This window comes from Prionailurus bengalensis, chromosome D1, assembly GCF_016509475.1.
Source record: "Prionailurus bengalensis isolate Pbe53 chromosome D1, Fcat_Pben_1.1_paternal_pri, whole genome shotgun sequence".
Taxonomy (NCBI): Eukaryota; Metazoa; Chordata; class Mammalia; order Carnivora; family Felidae; genus Prionailurus; species Prionailurus bengalensis.
This window is the reverse complement of record NC_057346.1, coordinates 109,704,349-109,724,362: the sequence shown is the minus strand read 5'-3', so window position 1 is coordinate 109,724,362 and position 20,014 is coordinate 109,704,349. Positions and strand designations below refer to the sequence as shown.

General features: G+C 40.3%; 1 protein-coding gene across 1 annotated transcript in view; it reads right to left on the bottom strand.

Moving 5' to 3' along the window:
* Positions 1-20,014, bottom strand: part of PACS1 (phosphofurin acidic cluster sorting protein 1) — a 155,184-nt gene that overhangs the window by 41,582 nt on the left and 93,588 nt on the right. The window contains exon 2 of the mRNA XM_043582584.1: positions 797-884. Within this exon, the coding sequence (XP_043438519.1) occupies positions 797-884 (88 nt within the window). The remainder of the gene's footprint in view (positions 1-796; positions 885-20,014) is intronic.

Genomic DNA, 20,014 nt, shown 5'->3' with positions numbered 1-20,014 from the left:
CCACTTCTGCTACCTGGTAATGAGCTGGCAACAGGTAAATTCCTTAACCTTCCTGTAGTTCAGTTTCTCCCTTCTTTCCTGAACTTTGGGAATGCTTAGAGTACGAATGTTTGTGAAATATTTTGGGTCCCTTTAAGATACTGAATAAGTATAAGGAATAAATGGGTGGATTGCCCAGAAGCTAAAATGTTCAGTAAGTTTCTAATTGCCAAATTTGAAACAATAATCTATAAATTTCTTCTACCCTATAGAAAACCTCGAAACAAACACTGGCCACCACAGCAATTTCTGAATCATTTATCCAACACTTTAGCATCTGTATCACTTGATCTTCATACTAATCCTGTTAGATATGCAAGGCAGGAAGAACCGTTTTAAATCTTCAGACAAAGACACTAAAGTTTAAAGAAACTGAGTGGTTTAAGAGACAGAACTGGGACTCCTTAAGTCTCATGAGCTCAGTCATCTTATACTCCTGCTCCTTGCTTGGCTGAGGGAGGGAGGGAGGGAGGGAAGGAAGGAAGGAAGGAAGGAAGGAAGGAAGGAAGGGGAAAAGGAAAAGAAAGGGAAAAGGGGAAAGGAAAGGAAAGGAGGAAGGGAAGGGAAGGGAAGGGAAGGGAAGGGAAGGGAAGGGAAGGGAAGGGAAGGGGAGGGAAGGGGAGGGAAGGGGAGGGGAGGGGAGGGGAGGGGAGGAAGGGAGAGGCAGACCCTCATCAGTATTTCTCAAGTCCCAACAGCAGGCATAAAGCTATCCAGCTTCCTTGGACCCTGAACAAACAATCCTGGCTCAACTTACCTGTAGCTTCACAGCAATGACCACCGAGTTAAGATCTTTGTCCATTTCTTTTAGCATGACGAGTTTCTTCAGGGTCAAGCTGAATAGCCTACAAAAAATTTGAGAAAGACAATCCAGTCAAACGTAAGGAATTTAGGAGAAAAGTGATAGATGATCTGATGGGGAAACCACTCTACCTAAAGAAAGAATGTTGGAATGCCAAACAGCGTCCTCCTTTAGTAAAAAAGCACTCTCCTGTTTAACTTTTATAAACAAATGTCAAAAGGTGTATTATTCCATGAATCTCTGTGGATGCCCATTGATCTCAAGCTAAAACTGACACACTTTTTCCCTAATACGTGGGAGAAATTTCTGAGGGGAGACCAAGGACAGGTACAGATGTTTGTTTTGCTTATCCAGTCCCTCTTCTAATTTACATCTAATCACACCTGAAACATTTACAGATGTACATCTGTAGCAACAAGGAGATAATCCGCACAAACAAAATAGATACCATTTGCAGAAAATGATTTAAATGGCCACAATTTGGGTTTCAGTTGAATTGTGCTTGAGGTGTGCAGAAAATCTTCAGTGCCACCCAATGAGGAAGTTCCCCCTAACTGAAAGAGACAGGACTGTCCCTTGCTCTGGAGTCAGCAACTGTCATTTGACTTGACCTTGCCTTACCAAAACAGGCCTACCCTGGTCTTCTAGGAAGAGTTGGGAGGGAAACTTTGGATACTGCCTTTCTACTTCTGGTTTAAGTGGTTCAAATCCAGCACATTCTCTTCCTTGGAGAGGCTCTGACAAATGGGGAGTCACACAAAGGATGCTGCTTACCAGAGTCATCACGAGTTCTCAGACTCCATTTTATGCTTCCTCTCTCTCCCGTGCTGCAGCTGTCTTGCCCCCGCTTTCTGTCTATCTTACCTCTCTGCGCTCCTTCCTCATACTCTAAACTCCAGTCATACTGAGTCTCCTTTAGGTCCTTGGGTGACACACACCTCTGGCCTTCTGCCAAAGGGCTTGGCAAAGTATAGCTGCTCAGCAAACATCTGTTAGATAAAATGTTATAACTTCCTAATGCCTCCTCATTCACCGACTAGCGCTGGGAGCAAGAGCTACCTCACCTGCGCTCCTAAAACATGCTCAGGTTCGTTAAACTGGGATCACCTGGGTTCATGCTCTTTCCTCCAAAATCTCCCCCTCAATGCCTACCCACAGCATTATATGTTTCTCTTTCCCCTTCAGAGCAGAGACATGCTGGCCCAAAAGGAACTCTGGTTCTGCCAACATCAAAGGGATTATTATATTCCACAGAGTTGGCTATTAAGAAACGTATGAACTATGTTGTTCAACTATGTATCTTCAAGCCCTGCTAGAAAGGAAAGGGAACATGACTGGATGAACAAATGGAGGAGACTGCATATGCTGTTTTGTTCCTCGTTGAAGGCTGCTATTTATGAACGCTTTCAATGGGTTAAGTTTTTGTTTCCTTCCAAAGCAAACATTTTCTAGCTTCTGACTGATGTATCTATATCCAAGATATAAAGAGTCACAGAACTAAATCTGGGACACACACTTCTTCCCCTCTGCTTGTTATCCTTCTTCACTCGTTTACACATTCCATACATTAAGTGAGCGTCTCTTGTACTCTGGGTACCAGGTTAGTGGTTGGAATTGTAGAGGGATGTGGTTCTCAGCCTCGTGGAGATTATACACACCAGAGGGGAAGACGAGTAATGACTTACATTACACTCCTTGCCCTCAGCTTTTTCATGTCCCATAAGGCTCTGGACCATCTTTCCTTTTCCATAACATGTAAAAATTGTCGGGTAATACAGCAGAATTTTGTTAGGAAGGAAAAACATATCATAGACCAACAAGTGTTTACTGACTCAATAAACCTTTATGCCACACCACCTATGTCAACAAGAAAGCCAAGAACGATTTAGTACCTGAGGTAACAAGGCAATAGCAAGACTGGATTTTCTCAGTGTTTGCTTAGAAACTAGATATACCACACTGATTTCCATACTACTGGCAATAGTTCAATAGATATTTTTTGTTTGTTTTTAATGGTATGACTCAAAGGGATGTGGGGACTTAAATGCATTCTAGTTCTTCAAAGTGTAAGAAAATGTGTATGACTCATTAGGCACTCACCATGTCACACGTACTTGTTATATGCTGCATTATCTCATGTAAGTCTTATAATAATTCTAACAGGTGGGTAACATATCCACCCATTTTACAGATGAGGATGCCTGAAGGATTAAGCGACTTGACCGAGCTCACACAAAGTGGTCGAGCCAAGATGCAAACTTAGGCCTATCTTAGCCCAGAACCCAATTTAAGTTACTACAAGGCACTTTATTAGATAGTTAGAAGAAAGTATTTTAATTACAAGTAAATATTTTCAACATACATTTAATATAATAGAAAAACTCTGGAGAAATAAGATACATTTCTGCTTAAACCACACTCACACACAGTTGGCTGCAACAGCCCTAGATGGCTCCAAGGATGACTAAGCCTGACTGAGCCTGGCAAGATGTTCTGACTGGAGGTGCCACAATGCATAAGAGGCTGAATTAGATTATGATCCTAGATGTTCTTGCTACCATATGTTTTACTGGTTGGGTACTTCTTATGCAGTAAAAATACAGAATCCAAGGCCTAAAAGGAAAGGGTCCTTCCCTGATCACATTCCTGTTTTAATCAGTTTTTCTACAGCAGAAAATAACTTCACACTAAAATTATAAAAACTAATAATTCCAAGTGCTGGTGAAGATGTGGCATAACCGAAGTCCCCTGTGTGGCCGGTGAGAGCGTAAAATTGTACAACTGCATTCAAGAAAAGCACTTGGTAGTTTATCAGTTGACATTAATTATATGACTATTCCTACGCCGAGCTCCCAAGAGAACCCAAGAAAATGAAGGCAGACCCCACAAAAAGACAGGTACAGGAATGTTCAGAGCAGCTCCACTCATAAAAGCCCTAAATCAGAAATAACTAAAATGTCTACCAACAGAAGAATGGACAAACAAATGTGCTATGCAAAAAAGAACAAGCTACTGACACATGGGACAACATGAAGGAATTTCAAAAACACTATGCTGGGGCGCCTGGGTGGCGCAGTCGGTTAAGCGTCCGACTTCAGCCAGGTCACGATCTCGCGGTCCGTGAGTTCAAGCCCCGCGTCGGGCTCTGGGCTGATGGCTCAGAGCCTGGAGCCTGTTTCTGATTCTGTGTCTCCCTCTCTCTCTGCCCCTCCCCCGTTCATGCTCTGTCTCTCTCTGTCCCAAAAATAAATAAACGTTGAAAAAAAAAATTTTAAAAACACTATGCTACGTTGGTCTAAAGAAGGCAGACACAAAAGACTACAAACATATGATTCCATCCATATGAAGTTCAAGAATCAATAAGACCAATGCATGGTGATAGGTGACAGCACAGTAACTGAGGCAAGTGGAAGCATTCATTGGGAAGGGACATGAGGCAAGGGAACCCTTTAGAGTAACTGATACATCATGGTGGCCACGTGGGTATACACACATGCAAAACCCCACAGAGCTTTAGATCCAAGACCCATGCAGCCCACTGTATACAAACTACACATACTTTTTTTTTTTTTTTTAAGACCAGAATGAAGGCTTTAGAGCCAGACATAGCCAGGTCTGAATTACAGTTCTGTCACATTACTCTCACTTATCCAATCAGCCTACAATGAGCCAGGCACTGTTCTAGTTATTTGTGACGTTATCAGTAAACAAAACAGACAAAGATTTGTGTCACAACTTTAATTTTTATATTCTAGTGAAAAGAGTCACAAACAATAAACACAGATATTTTAAAAATTTCATAGTATGTTAGATACTAACACATACATAGTATGTGTTAAAACAGAAGTAGGTAAGGGGGATTGTGAGTGTGAAGCAGAGGGCAAGGAGGGTTGTAATTTTAAGTAAGTTGGTCAGGGTAGACCTCACTGAGGAGTTCTACATTAAGGGAAAAAAGTGCAAAGGTCTTAAGGTATAGCACACTGGTCTGTTTGAGACAGAGGAGGCCAGTGGAACTGAAGCAGAGTGAGCAAGGGTAAGAGTGGTGTGGGATAAAGTCAAATACATGTTTGGTGGGTGGGGGGCCTTACCAGCCATGTGGGGCTGTGTAGACCATAATAAGGACTGGCTCTTATTCTGCAAGAAATGGGGAGTCTGGGGAGCTACTGGCTTTAAGTGAGAGACATGGCTTGTTTTACATTTTAATAGGATCGTTCTAGCTGTTCTATAGGATAGAATGAAGGAGAACAGAGGGGAAGGGGGAAAAGTTGAATCAGAAGGCAACTACCAGAGTGCAAGCAGTAGACTACTTGTAGTTCAGAGGGTAGTGTAGCAGGGTGGCAGCACTGGAGGTGGTAAAAAATGGTTTGAATTCTGAATACACTATTGAAGATGTAGGTCAACTCCTGGGTTTTGGGCCTGAACATCTGGAAATAAGCCGGTGCGGTTATCATTAACTGAGATGGGTAAAACTTTGGGTAAAGCAGGTTTGAGGAATTTAAGATCAACTGGACACTTTAAATTTGAGAGGTCTCTTAGATTTCTAAGTAGAGATGATGAGCAGCGAGTTAGATATAGGAGTCTGCCTCTGGGCTGAAAACATTAATATGTAACTGTGGCATAAAGGTGGAATATAAAGAAATGAAACTGGATGAGATGATCCATAGACTGAGCACATATACAAAGACAAGAGCACCAGGGTCAAGCCCAAGAATACTTCCACATTAAGGACCAAGAGGTGAAGATGATGAACTAACAAAGCGATCAAGAAGGATCACCAGGGAGGCAGGAGAAACACTAAATAAGTGGGATATTCTAGAAGTCAAGAGAGACTGGTCAGCTGTATCAAATGCTGCTGATGGGTCAAGAGAAAGACTGAGAACGGATGACTCAATTTAGCCACACGGACCTTAACAAGACCAATTTCACAGAATAGTGAAAAGGAAGGCATAACTGGAATGAATTTGAAAGAGAAGGGGAGGAAAGAACTGGAGACAGAAAATATAAAGACACAAATCTGTCTCAGTCCTAGCTCTACCCCCAGCATCCTGAGTAGTAAACTTCTTGTCCAACAGAAATACAGTGCAAGCCACAGGTATAACTTTCCTTTCTGGGAGTCTGTAATTTTGCTATGTGCTAGGAAGAGGGTACCCAACCAACGAGCCCCCAGTAAAGACCTGGGCCCTAAATCTCTAATGAGCTTTCCTGGTAACAGTATTCTCTAGGTGTTGTCACAATTCAGTGCATCTTGTGTGACTCCACTGGGTGAAAACTCTTGAAAGATTGCACCTGGTTTTCTCCAGACTTTGCCCATGTACCTTTCCTCTTTGCTGACTTTGCTTTCGTATTCCTTTTGCCGAAATAAGTCATAGCTGTGACTACGGCTATGTTCTGAATCCTGTGAGTCCTCTTAGGAATCCTTGAACCTGGTGGTGATCTGGGGGACCCCCAGCCCAGAGTGGGCAGAAAGGGACAATTACAAAAGGGTACTTTTGGGGTGATGGATATGTTCGTTACCTTAATTGTGGTGATGATTTCACAAGTATGTATTTATGTAAAAACTTGTCAAATTGAACACTTTAAATATGTGCAGTTGATTGTAGGTCAATTACACTTCAATAAAGCTGATTTTTTTTTAAAGGAAGGTTCCACCCACTGTGCTATAGTTTGCTAATTGGCTGCCCAACATCTATTTTCCCCTTTCTACTTAATAACAGAGCACCAATTTTTAGCTAAGCATGTGGCTTCCTAAAATAAAAGACCACACTTCTCAGCTTCTTTTGCAGTTAGGTGGAAACACATGCATAAAATCTGGCCTGTGTATAAGTGGACATACTAGGTATGACGAGTGGGAAGATTTTTCAGAGGGAGTCCACTCACCTAACAGGTTCTTTCTCCTCCTTCTGGTCTGCAATGTAGGCTGATGGCTCTAGCTCCTGCAGCTAACTTGGACCATGAGGGAACCTTGATAATTCAAGCCATGTGTGAGGAATGTGAATTAGATTTCTTTTTTAATGTTTATTTATTTTTGAGAGAGAGAGAGAGAGAGAGAGAGAGCGAGCGTGGGGAAGAGGCAGAAAGAGAGGGAGACACAGAATCTGAAGTAGGCTCCAGGCTCTGAGGTGTCAGCACAGACCCTGACCCGGGGCTCGAACTCATGAACTGTGAGATCATTACCTGAGCCGAAGTCAGTCACTTAGCGGACTCAGCCACCCAAGTGCCCTAGGAATGTGAATTAGAAAGAGAGGAGCCATGGGGTGCCTGGGTGGCTCAGTCGGTTGAGCGTCCGACTTCGGCTCAGGTCACCATCTCGCGGTCCGTGAGTTCGAGCCCCGTGTTGGGCTCTGGGCTGATGGCTCAGAGCCTGGAGCCTGCTTCCGATTCTGTGTCTTCATCTCTCTCTGCCCCTCCCCCGTTCATGCTCTGTCTCTCTGTCTCAAAAAGAAATAAACATTAAAAAAAAAAAATTAAAAAAAAAAAAAAAAAAAAGAGAGGAGCCAGGATCTTTGATGACACTGTAGGAGCTACTATTATCAACCCTGGATCGTTTATCTCTGGATTTTTAAATTTTGTCATTTAATTTTTTAATTTTTATTTGTTTACTTATTTTTTAATATGAAATTTATTGTCAAATTGGTTTCCATTCAACACCCAGTGCTCCTTCCAACAGGTGCCCTCCTCAGTGCCCATCACCCACCCTCCCCTCCCTCCCACTCCCCATCAACCCTCAGTTTATTCTGTTTAGAGCTGCACTTTCAACAATAGCCAAATTATGGAAAGAGCCTAAATGTCCATCAACTGATGAATGGATAAAGAAATTGTGGTTTATATACACAGTGGAATACTACTTGGCAATGAGAAAGAATGAAATATGGCCTTTTGCAGCAACGTGGATGGAACTGGAGAGTGTTATGCTAAGTGAAATAAGTAATTTTTTATTTTTTAATTTTTTTTTCAACGTTTATTTATTTTTGGGACAGAGAGAGACAGAGCATGAACGGGGGAGGGGCAGAGAGAGAGGGAGACACAGAATCGGAAACAGACTCCAGGCTCCGAGCCATCAGCCCAGAGCCCGACGTGGGGCTCGAACTCACGGACCACAAGATCGTGACCTGGCTGAAGTCGGACACTTAACCGACTGCGCCACCCAGGCGCCCCAGTAATTTTTTATTTTTAAATAATCTCTACATCCGACGTGGGGCTTGAGCTCACAATTCCGAGATAAGAGCTGATCTCTACCAACTGAGCCAGCCAGGCACCCCTTTTTATTTTTTTATGTGAGGAAGAAATAAACTGGTGTGTGTGTGTGTGTGTGTGTGTGTGTGTGTTATATGTAAGTAAACCTATTTTTAAGTGATATACCAGGAACAGATTCCCAAAGTGTTAGGACTCAGTCACCAGCTCCCAAATACTTTTAAGAGAACCAGATGAATTATTCCCAAAGTCCATTTTAAAGAGTGATGCCCTATCAAGAAATCCTGACTCTCACCCTTATGAAAGGAAGGAAAGATATCTCACAAGTTAAAGGAAAAAAGGTTCTTTCCATGATCCTTAGAAGAACCAAATTCCTAGACTTCTGCATTCCAGAGAGCTCACTAGGAACCTCTGTGGTACCATGGGTTGGAAGCCAGTCTCATGGTACAACTTGGGAACATGGGAGCTGGCTAAAGACTCCTCTGTACTTCCCTTCCAACTTGTCTCCTCATCTGGTGATGAGACAAGAGTGAAGTTCTAGCTAAAAGTTTTTTTTTTTTTCAACGTTTTTTTATTTATTTTTGGGACAGAGAGAGACAGAGCATGAACGGGGGAGGGGCAGAGAGAGAGGGAGACACAGAATCGGAAACAGGCTCCAGGCTCTGAGCCATCAGCCCAGAGCCTGACGTGGGGCTCGAACTCACGGACCGCGAGATCATGACCTGGCTGAAGTCGGACGCTTAACCGACTGCGCCACCCAGGCGCCCCCTCTAGCTAAAAGTTTTTAACCAAAGGTTTCAAATGGAATGTATGGCTGGGATTCCCCAGCTAGTCCACCTCTGAAATGTCGGTCAAAGGCCAGATAGAGAAACATGCACCTCTATGTGCCAGAACTCAAAGAAGTCAACCATCTGCCTTTAAAGTAAAACAGAATATCACAAAGATGGCTGAAATCCAAAGGACTTGTAAAGGAGGATTCCAGGTTATTCAGCTCAAAAATAATCTTCCCTTCTACAAAGGCATTTTGAACTTATACTGATAATAGGACTTGTTTATTGTCATTTTTTAAGACTCCATTTGTAAATGCTAGTGAAGTCCAGCATTAATAAAACAATGAAATGTCAAATCAAAGTCCCCTGATTACTCAAAGTGCTTCTTCCTTCTGCATTTTGGTCTCTTCCTGATCCCACTCCTTTCTTTCCTTGTTGGGTAACCTTTGGTGACCTCTGTGCCTCAATTTTTCCACATAAAATGAAGACAACAACAGTACCCCACTTAATAACATTGTAATATGGTTTAATTGAGGGAATGGAAGGCAAAACAAGGCCCGGCACGTGGTAAGATGCTATAACCGCTACACTTGGAATTGTCATCAGCAATCACCATTATTTATTTGTTCACAGTTTAAGGCTGTATTTGATCTCCTTTGGGGATGTGGGGATCGACTTCCTTCCAAAAAGAGCAGTGAGGCAACAGCCATTATAAACAGGGAGGGAGCTCCTGGCCTCTACTCTCATCCCCTGTGCCCAAGTCATTTCCCTTCTACTTTGCAGGCACTGGAGCCCTTGAAGAGAACACCCTCACTGCCACCACCCACAGGAAGGATAGTCAGAGTAACACTGATGGAGTCTAGAACTGGGTTAAAGATTTTCTTTTTGCTCAGCAAGATTTCCATCAACCATTTACTGTATAGATCTTCACTGTACTTAGCTCTATACTAGAAGCTATAAGGTACATAGAAAAATAAGGCATAATCTCTGTTTTGGGGCACTTTATAACCTAGTTGAGAAGACAGGATTTAAGTATACCAAACAATTATCTAACAACTGTAACTGCATACAAAATTAAGTACTAAATTACATACAAGAAGATTATGAGTGATTGTGCTACAGCTTCAGGGAGGACATATCACTTGAGCCCAGATAAATTCTCTCAAGAAATTATTTTCTTTGATTCCATTAGACTGAATCTGAAAGAATAAAGCTGTCTCCTTGATAAGTGGATAGAGAATGATACAATAATATAACAAGAATCTTTTGAACCTTCTAAATTATTCTATTTTGTGCTTCACTGTAAGATAAAGGAGAAACAGCCTTAAATGTTTTCTACAAATGGTCCCCAACCTGTATTTCACAGCTGTTTCAAACTTAACTCCATGTAAATCAGAACTAGAGAGGCTCACCAAAGGACAGTCCTATTCTACCCCCATTCCCCAAATCTATTCTGTACTAGGGTATCAATGAACAGTGAAATGGCCACATTTTGCACAGAAAAGGGGGAAGAAAGGAGAAACAAAGATCTGGATGGAATCAAAAACTGCATAGTAAGTCTCTGAATCACACTGATGGTCCTTTTGGGACCAGAAGACTGGTGACCTGGATGATTTTTGGCCCTACCAAGAAATGACTATGTGATATGAGTAAGTCAATTTTTTCTCCCTTTCAGTTCTTTAATCGCAAGATGGGGAGGAAAAAAAAAAAAAGCTCTACCTTCTCCCTGCAATAGCATTTATCAGGACAAAGAGCAAATCAGTAGAAAAATTTATGGAAAAAATGTTCCTTTATGAGAGTAATTTTCATTTCTACAATTGCTTCAATTTTAACAGGGCACCTGTAGATGTCTGGATGAGCTTCAATCACAATAACACAAAAGGTAAATTTCTGAGCAGTGTACTTAAAAAAAATTTTTTTAACATTTATTTATTTTTAAGACAGACAAAGCACGAGGGGGGGGGGGTGGCACAGAGAGAGGGAGACAAAATCCAAAGCAGGCTCCAGGCTTTGAGCTGTCAGCACAGAGCCTGACACGGGACTTCAACCCATGAACTGTGAGATCAAGACCTGAGCCAAAGTCGGACGCTTAACCGACTGAGCTACCCAGGTGCCCCCTCCTTCCCCCGCAGTGGTGTACTTTTACTGCTTAAGAAGTTACTTGAACATGTGGACATTAAAGTTATAATTTTATATAAGCATAGACTGAGAAACAATGAATTAAAGCAGTAATATTTTAAAATTAATAACTCTAAAGCAGATTTTTAAAAAGCAAACCAACTCAGTTGTCATCCCGAAAGGCACAACTTGGGAGAGATGGTTTGAATGAGATAGAGAGAAATGGACTTTACAATGAATGGGTTAAGAGGAAAAAAGACTTCTTGCTTGTTATTGTATCACAAAGAAATCAGATGGAACTAGGCAATGTTCACATGGTAAAACACCACAGAATGAGAAAAAACTCAGACCCAAACAGAAAACATTACCCAACAATAGGCTCTGGCATGTTTTATTCTGTAGCCATAGGATGTGACTTTCTGTGAAGCAAAGGAACATAAGGTTAAGTAAACCCCTAATTTTCAGCCACCTAGCATATGTTTATTTTGGGGGCATAAATGCCAATTTCTTGCACATGCCAACAGGATTTATAACATTACCCCCCCCCCTTTCTACAATCTCCTTGATGATAATCTAAATGGAAAGGGCCTCAAATATGGGGGGGGGGGAGGGGAGAGGAGGGCTCTTGCTATTAAAAGTACACATGAAAATCCTCAAGTCTGTAGTTCCTTCAGTAATACAGAACAGTTTTCTCACCTATAAAATAGAACTGCTGTGTGGACTAAGAAGTATGAGAAGTACCAAAGCGCAGAGCCTGGCATATCAGAAGTGCTCAAAAAGGTTAAGTGCCCTCCTTCCTTAACCTTTCTTTGCTGAAAGGAAGTCTACATACCATCAGCATCTGCCAAGTCCTAGTCACTTAAATCACACTCCTTCAGTATGACAATCCCTTAATCCAAGTGTTTCAGTGACAGAGGCAGAAGACGTGTATGGGAAGAACAAAACAAACAAAAAACCCTCTGAATTTTGGTCGAGCCAAAAATAAGTGATCTTGATGTGAGAAACAAAGGCAAGCTGAGTGCAAAGCACAAGCTAACCCCCTCCTTAACTGACAGAGATCCCAGTCAGGACACGAGTCTCCATCAGTTTGCAACTGTCTTAATGATTTACAAGAAAAAAGGCAATCTCCAGAAACCTACAGACTCAATTTCCTGGAGCCCTAACATCACTGTTCCCTCCATAGGACAGAAAATCTTAATCAGTCACTCCAAGTGCAGCTCTTTTTGCCCATGGGTCCTGACCCCGTGCTTTAATAAAATCACTTTTTTGTATTGAAGAGGTCTCAAGAATTCTTTCTTGGCCATCAGCTCTGAACCCCAACACTTCAAACCACATCCGAGTCAGAGGCAAGAAACAATAAAGTGCATTAAAACAAAAAGATAAACATATCTGAGAGAGACTCCCAAGGCAAGCATGGTTGAATATTAGGGACTTATTAATACACCTTATCACATTAATAGGTTTGAAAGAAAAAAATGCAATTACTTTATTAGATGCCAAAAAGGCATTTGATAAAATTCAACATACATTACTAATTTTAAAAAAGACCCTTAAGAGGTACCTGGCTGGCTCAGTCTGTACAGCCTGCAACTCTTGATCTTGGGTTGAGTTGGAGCCTCATACTGAGTATAGAGAGAACTTAGAAAAAATAAAAAATAAATAGGGGCGCGACTGAGTGGCACAGTCAGTTAAGCATCTGACTTCAGCTCAGGTCATGATCTTGTAGTTTGTGAGTTTAAGCAAAGGACTGTCCATAATTTCTTTGAAGTGACAAAAAATACACTAGTGCCAGTTGTGGGCACCTTCCAACATTCTGAAAAATCACTGATTTCTGCCAAACACCGTGGCCTGAGACTGAGCATAGAAGACAATCACCCACAATCCTGCAGCGAGAGAGAGAGAGAGAGAGAGAGAGAGAGAAGAACCATTGGCTCAGTTGTGATCATGTGATGTTCAGCATCCTATACTGCTTGTTGCAAGACATCACTTGTTTATCAACTTAAAATTTATTAGAAATGGTTTGCTTGTCTTGTGGAACACTTGCAGAACAAGTTACAATCCAAGGTTTTCCTGTAAATGATACCAAAGCTGAAAACAATTTCCAGTTGCACATATATGACTGTGTACTAGAACTCAAGAGAATCAACCAAAAAGCTAGGAGAATCATAACGAAAATATCAAAATAAATATATAAAAACACAAAATGTCCTTAATGCAAACGATAATAATTAACTATAATTAGAAAGTAGAGATGCACATAGTAGGATGCACACAGCAGTATTCAAGGGGGAAATTATTTTGTAATTAACTTCACAATACTTTAGAAAAGAATTTTAATAATTGTTCAATCTAGGAGATGAATATTCATGGAGGTTCATTAAACCCTTTACTTTTCTGTACATTTAAAAAATTTCATAGTAACAAGAAAGAAAAGAAAAGAAAAGAAAAGAAAAGAAAAGAAAAGGAAAGAAAAGAAAGAAAAAGAAAGAAAGAAAGAAAGAAAGAAAGAAAGAAAGAAAGAAAGAAAGGCCAATATTCCTGAAACCAATACTATACTATATGTTAATTAACTTGAATTTAAGTAAAATCTTGGAAAGGGAAGGGAAGGAAGGGAGAGGAGGGGAGGGGAGGAAAGGAAAGGAATCCAGCCAAGAAACTTTTGGGGAAAAAAGAGTAAAGAAGAAGGCTTTATCCAACAGGATGTTAACATGGATTCTAAAGCCAAAGTAATTAAAACGTCTTGGTATTGGGAAAAGAATAAACAAAGAGATCAATGGAAGGGAACAGAGTCCAAAATTAGACCTAAGTATAAACAAAAATTTACTCTATGAAAGAAATAGTTGAGTTACTCAATTAATAAATAGCATCGTAAAACTGGCTAGTTATTTGAATAAAAACAGTGATGGCTATCTCACCCCTTACGGTACTGCATACACAGAAACAGTATATTTAGAAATGAGGGTTAGTTAAAACATTTTCAGGTAAACAAAAAGTTGCTGTCAAGATGTTAGTCAGGGTTCAGGTGTCTGGGTGGCTTCATTGATTAAGCGTCCGACTTCAGCTCGGGTTATGATCTCGCAGTTCAAGCGAGTGGGTTCAAGTGGGTTCAAGCCCCATGTTGGGCTGTGCTGACAGCTTAGAGTCTGGAGCCTGCTTCAGATTCTGTGTCTCTTCTTTCCCTGCCCCTCCCCTGCTCACACTTTGTCTCTCTCTCTTTCAAAAATAAATAAACATAAAAAAAAAAAAAAAGATGTTAGGGCTGCAATCATCTTGCCCAGGGCTGCAGCATCCCCTTCCCAGGTGGCTCACTTACAAGTACTGGCAATTGACAGGTGGCCACAGTTCCTTTTCCAGGGCTGACTGACAACCTCATGACATGGCAGCTGGCTTCCCCATAGAGTGAATGTTCCAAGAAAGAGCAAGGTAAAAGGAGAAATGTATCTTATGACCCAGCCTCAGAAGTCACACTCCATCATTTCCTGAATGTTCCTTACACTGTGTAACCACTAGGACAGTGTAACCAATGCCCTTTCAGGTTAGAATGGTCGGCCCTATAGAGTGGGAGGGAACTACTTAAGAGTATGAATTCTAGAAGGTGGATCACTGTAGGTGCCTTGGACAGTGGCTTGAACATTAATGCTACTTCTTAAGGATTATTGTAAAAATAAGAAAATGGTCCTAAAATATCAGGATAGGAAAAGAAATGGTGGACAAAATAAAATCGCAAAAATGTAGGTAAATTTAAACAAACATGGCTAATATGAAATAATGTTTGATTCACACACTGTAAATATTACAGCATGCAGGAGACAGGAAATGACCCAATCACAGAATGTTTTAAAGGTCCCTGAATTGTTTCAGAGGGAAACAACGGGAAACTAACATTAAACTCTTATGTAGTCAACACTCAAAGTTTGAGAGTAATCATGAAGAAACTAAAAGTTGAATACCTATCTTTCAAACTCATAGTTTAAACGGTATGTGAGAAAAACCCTCCACCAATTCAAAAGGAAACAAAGAAAAAGGGTTAAGAAATTAATTACCCAGAAACACAGGAAAAAGAAGAAATGAGAAAATACTCAGAACCCAACATTAATGAAACATTATGTATCAAAACTAAAGAGGTTCTTGGAGGAGATTTTATTTCATTATTATTTTTTCAGGAAACAACAGTCTTAAGTGGTTATGTTAGATAAGAAGGAATGCTGAAACTAATGAGCTAAGCAGCCATTAAGACATTTAAAGAAAATAAATAAACCCAAACACCTAAAAGAAAATGATAAGGACAAAACTAATTTTATAAAATAGACAATAAGATACATGTCTTAGTAATAAAATTTAGAAACCTGAAATTGTTATTTTTTTCATTTTTAAAAATGTTTATTTGAGAGAGAAAGAGAATGGGGGGAGGGAGGGAGAGAGAGAGAGGAAGACAGAAGATCTGAAGCAGGTTCTGTGCTGACAGCAGAGAGCCTGATGTGGGGCTTGAATTCATGAACTGCAATATCATGAGCTGAGCCGAAGTCAGCCACCTAACCGACTGAGCCACCCAGGCGTCCCTGGAATTGTTTTTCAAAGGACATACTCCAGATAAAGCAGAGACTTACAAGACCATGCCACAAACCACTTATGCAAATTAAGTTGGAAATTTAGATGAAAAAGGCAGATTCCTAAAAAATATAACATAAGAGAAATGACCAGGGAAGATGGAGAAAACCTGAGTGGTCCTATAACCACTGACGACACTGGGCAATAATTTTGAACTCTGCTAAGAAAGAAAACATCAGGTCCAGATAATTTTTAAAGGCAAATTATATCAAACATTCAAGGAAGAGATAATTTTAACCTTATACACATTTTCCAGAGGATAAAAAAAGGGAATACTTTCCAATTCATTTCATAAAATTACCATGGATCCTAATCCACAAAAGAGAAAAATTAAAAGCCAATCTCATTTATAAGCATAAACATAAACTTTCAAAACAAAGTATTAGCAAATAAAACCTAGTAATGTATTCTAAAAAATACACCATGACCCATTTGGGTTAACTGCACAAATGTAAGGTGGTTAGAAAACCTAATGTAATTTTCTTCATCAACAGATTAAAGACTAAAATATACAATCATATCATATCAATATGATCAAATCATATTAAACACTTGGTAAAAGTAAACATCCTTTCGTGTAAATGCTCTTAGCAAACTTAGAACAGAAAAACATTCCTTGACATAAAGGATATACACCAAAGACCTTAACGATAAAGTATTAGAACATTCCCTTTAAAAGCAAGACTATGACAAGGTATCCATTTCCACTTCTATTCAAGGGTATGCTGTCATATGCTAGTCAGCCCAGTAAGAGAATAAAGCACAAAAACAAAAACACATAAAAATATAAGGATTAAAATGGAAGAAACAAAAGTCATTAGCTTATTTGGGAAATCTGGAAGAATTCTCATTATCAGACTGATGAGAGTTTAACCAGGTTGCTAGATTTCCAAAAATCAACTTCATTTCTAAACATCAGCAACAAAGAAATAAAATGTAATTTTAAAAAAAGATACTATTCACAAAGCAACCAAAATTAAGACACCTGGAATAAAACAATAATAGCAAGAGGTAACAATTACTAAGCATTTATTATGTATCCCTATGAAAAAGAGACTCTTGTTAACTGTTTTGCAGATGAGGAAACTGAGGCACAGAGAGGCTGATTTACCTAAGATCGCAGTTAGTAAGCAGCTAAGTGAGGATTTAAACCCAGGCAGTCTGGTTCTAGAGCCTTTGCTCTTAATCACTACTCTAAACTGCCTTCCTTTGCAAGATGTGCAAGGCCTCCATGGAGTTGCAGGATATTTTGTACATGTATAAATATTGTTCTGAGACATTAAAGAGGTAAAAGAAATGCCATGATCATGCATAAGGGAAATTCTAGCATCAAGATCTTAATACTCCCCCAAATTGATACACAAAATTAATAGAACACTGATCAAAATTCCAACAGGATTTTCCATAGATGCTAATTCTAAAATTAATAAGGAAAAAGGCAAAGAAAAACCAAGATACTCTTCAAGAAGAGAGACAGGTGGGTAAGTCAGCCTATCAGATAACCAGATTTATTACAAGGGAATATTAGTTGAGACAGTATGGATTAGTACAGTAACAGAGAGCTCAACATAACAGACCGGAGTGCCTAGAAACGATCCTACAATTAATTTTTTTTAATGTTTCCTTTATTTATTTTGAGACAGAAAGTGTGAGCAGGGGAGGGGCAGAGAGACAGAGGTAGAAAGAGAGGATCTGAAGCAGACTCTGCACAGACAGAGCAGAGTCCGACACAGGGCTCGAGCTCACAAACTGTGAGATCACAACCCGAGCCAAAATCAAGAGTCGGATGCTTAACCAACTGAGCCACCCAGGCGCCCCCAATCCTACAATTATACCGAGACTTTGTTAGAATAAAGTAGTATTTCAACAACTGAGAAAAGAATAACTATGAAATAGGCGAAAAACTGAATCCATATCTTACACTATATATAAAAAATAATCTCCAGGGGGAATAAATGTGAAATGCAAAATTATAGGAGAAATATGGGATATTATCTTTCATTACTCTGAGGTAACGATGGATTTCTTCAGCAAGATACTGAAAACACTGAGAAATTCAACCCCATATTAAAAAGTTCTCATGAGGGGCGCCTGGGTGGCACAGTCGGTTAGGCGTCCGACTTCAGCCAGGTCACGATCTCACGGTCTGTGAGTTCGAGCCCCGCGTCAGGCTCTGGGCTGATGGCTCAGAGCCTGGAGCCTGTTTCCGATTCTGTGTCTCCCTCTCTCTGTGCCCCTCCCCCGTTCATGCTCTGTCTCTCTCTGTCCCCAAAATAAATAAACGTTGAAAAAAAAATAAAAAAAATAAAAAAAAAGTTCTCATGAACTTGGAGGAGACATGTGAAATTCATAATACTGAGAAAGGGTTTAGAATATAAAGAACTACAATTCCATAAGAAAAGACTCACAAATCAATAGAATTGTGGGCAGAAGATATGAACAGATGTTTCATATTTCCAGAAGAGGAAACACTAATAGCTAATAGATACACAAAAATATGCTAAACCTCATTATGAATCAGGGAAATGCAAATTAAAATCAAAATATCATTCACACCCACAAAATTGGCAGAGCCAAATGTGGGTGAAGACGCAGTGCAATGGGAAGTCACATGCTGCTAGTGGGAGCATCGACTAGAACAATCACTGAGAAAACTATCAGGTATCATCTTGTCAAGCTGAACATGTGTAGAATCCATGATCCAGAACTTCCTCTCTTAGGGAAACTCTTACCCTTGTGTACCAGGAGACACGTGCAAAAGTATTCACAGCACTCATGACCCCTGTGACCTTGGGCAAACTACTTCATCTTCCTACACCTCTATTTCCTCATCTGTAAAATGAGGACTGTCACGCCAACCTCATCATTGTGACGATTCATACATACGAAAGCACTGAGAACAGTGCCTGGCTCATGTTATATCCTCTACAAATGAGGTATTATTTGTATTATGCTCGTTAGAACCCATACGTACACTGTTGAAGAGCAGAAAGACAAACTGGGGTATATTTATACAATCAAGTGCTATCCAGCGGTGAAAATGTATGAACTAATAAGCTTACACTTCACCATACATTGATCTCCAAACATAACTTTGAGTTGCAGAAGACTACATATAGTATGTTACAATATCAAATCCAAAACCAAGCAAAAATAAACTATTAATTGTTTAGGGACATACATGAAAGTAAAACTATAAAGAGCATGTGGCTGAAATAGAAAAGGAAGCTGGGGTATGTGAAGGAAACAAAGAAGGCACAGGGACTGAGGAGAGCAGGAAGATGTGGGGTTGGAAAGGCAAATGGAGGCTGGGCCATACAGCAGAGACCTTTACTTGATCGTGGGAAGCCAATGAAGTATTATAAACGAGTGGATGATATAAAATAATTTGTGCAAGATCACCCTACTGTTATGTGAATAACTGTCCACAGAAAAGGGAGGGTGGAAACAGGAAGACCAGTTAGGAGGCTGTTGTAGTGGTCCAGGTAACACAGGAAGAAGATTTGATCTGGAGTAGTAGTAGTAGGGGTGGATAGAAGGGTAGAATTCAGGAACACTCTGGTAGAACTGACAGATCTTGCTAATGGATTAAATGCAGGAGATGGAGCAAAGAAAGCTCAAAGATGTTTATAGGGTTTTGTTTTGTTTTTTGAGTAACTGAGTGTATGCGATGGCATTACAGTTTACTGAGATGAGGGAGATGGGGAAGTTTTGGAAAAGTCAGGAGATTACTAAGTTTGAGACATCCTGAATATCCGAGTGGAAAAATTAAAGTAGACAACTGGCTATACGAGTCTTGAGCTCAAGGGAAAGGTCAGGCTAGAGCTAGAGATTTGGGGGTCATGGTATAAAGATGGTATTTAGAAGAATGGCAATGGCTGAGATCTTCCAGAGCAAAGTCAAATAAAAAGAGAAAAGGCTGGCATGCCTGGGTGGCCCATTGGTTAAGTGACTCACTCTTGATCTTGGCTCAGGCCATGATCTCATCATGGTCTGTAAGATTGTCGGCTGTGCTGACAGCTTAGCGCCTGCTTGGGATTCTCTCTCTTCCTCTCTCTCTCTGCCCCTCTCCTCCTTGGTGACACACACACGCACTCTCTCTCTCTCTCACTCTCAAAATAAATAAACATTTAACAACAACAAAAAAGGCCAAGGATGGAACCCTGGGCATTCCAATGTATACATACAAGTATGGCAGCAGAAGAGAAAGCTTCCAGTGAGGTAGGAAAAGGATGTGCCTTCATGAACCTAGAGAAGAAAGTGCTTAAGATGATGCATCAAACACTGCTGGGAAATAGAATAAACTGAGGACAGAAAATGGAGAATACTAGTGACCACAATACTAGGCATTTCAATGTAGTAAAAACAAAAGCTTGGTTGAGGGACTTTTTCTCCATAAAAATACAAGCAGTTGCAGGGCGCCTGGGTGGCTCAGTCAATTGAGCAGAGGACTCTCGATTTCAGCTCAGGTCATGATCCCAGGGTT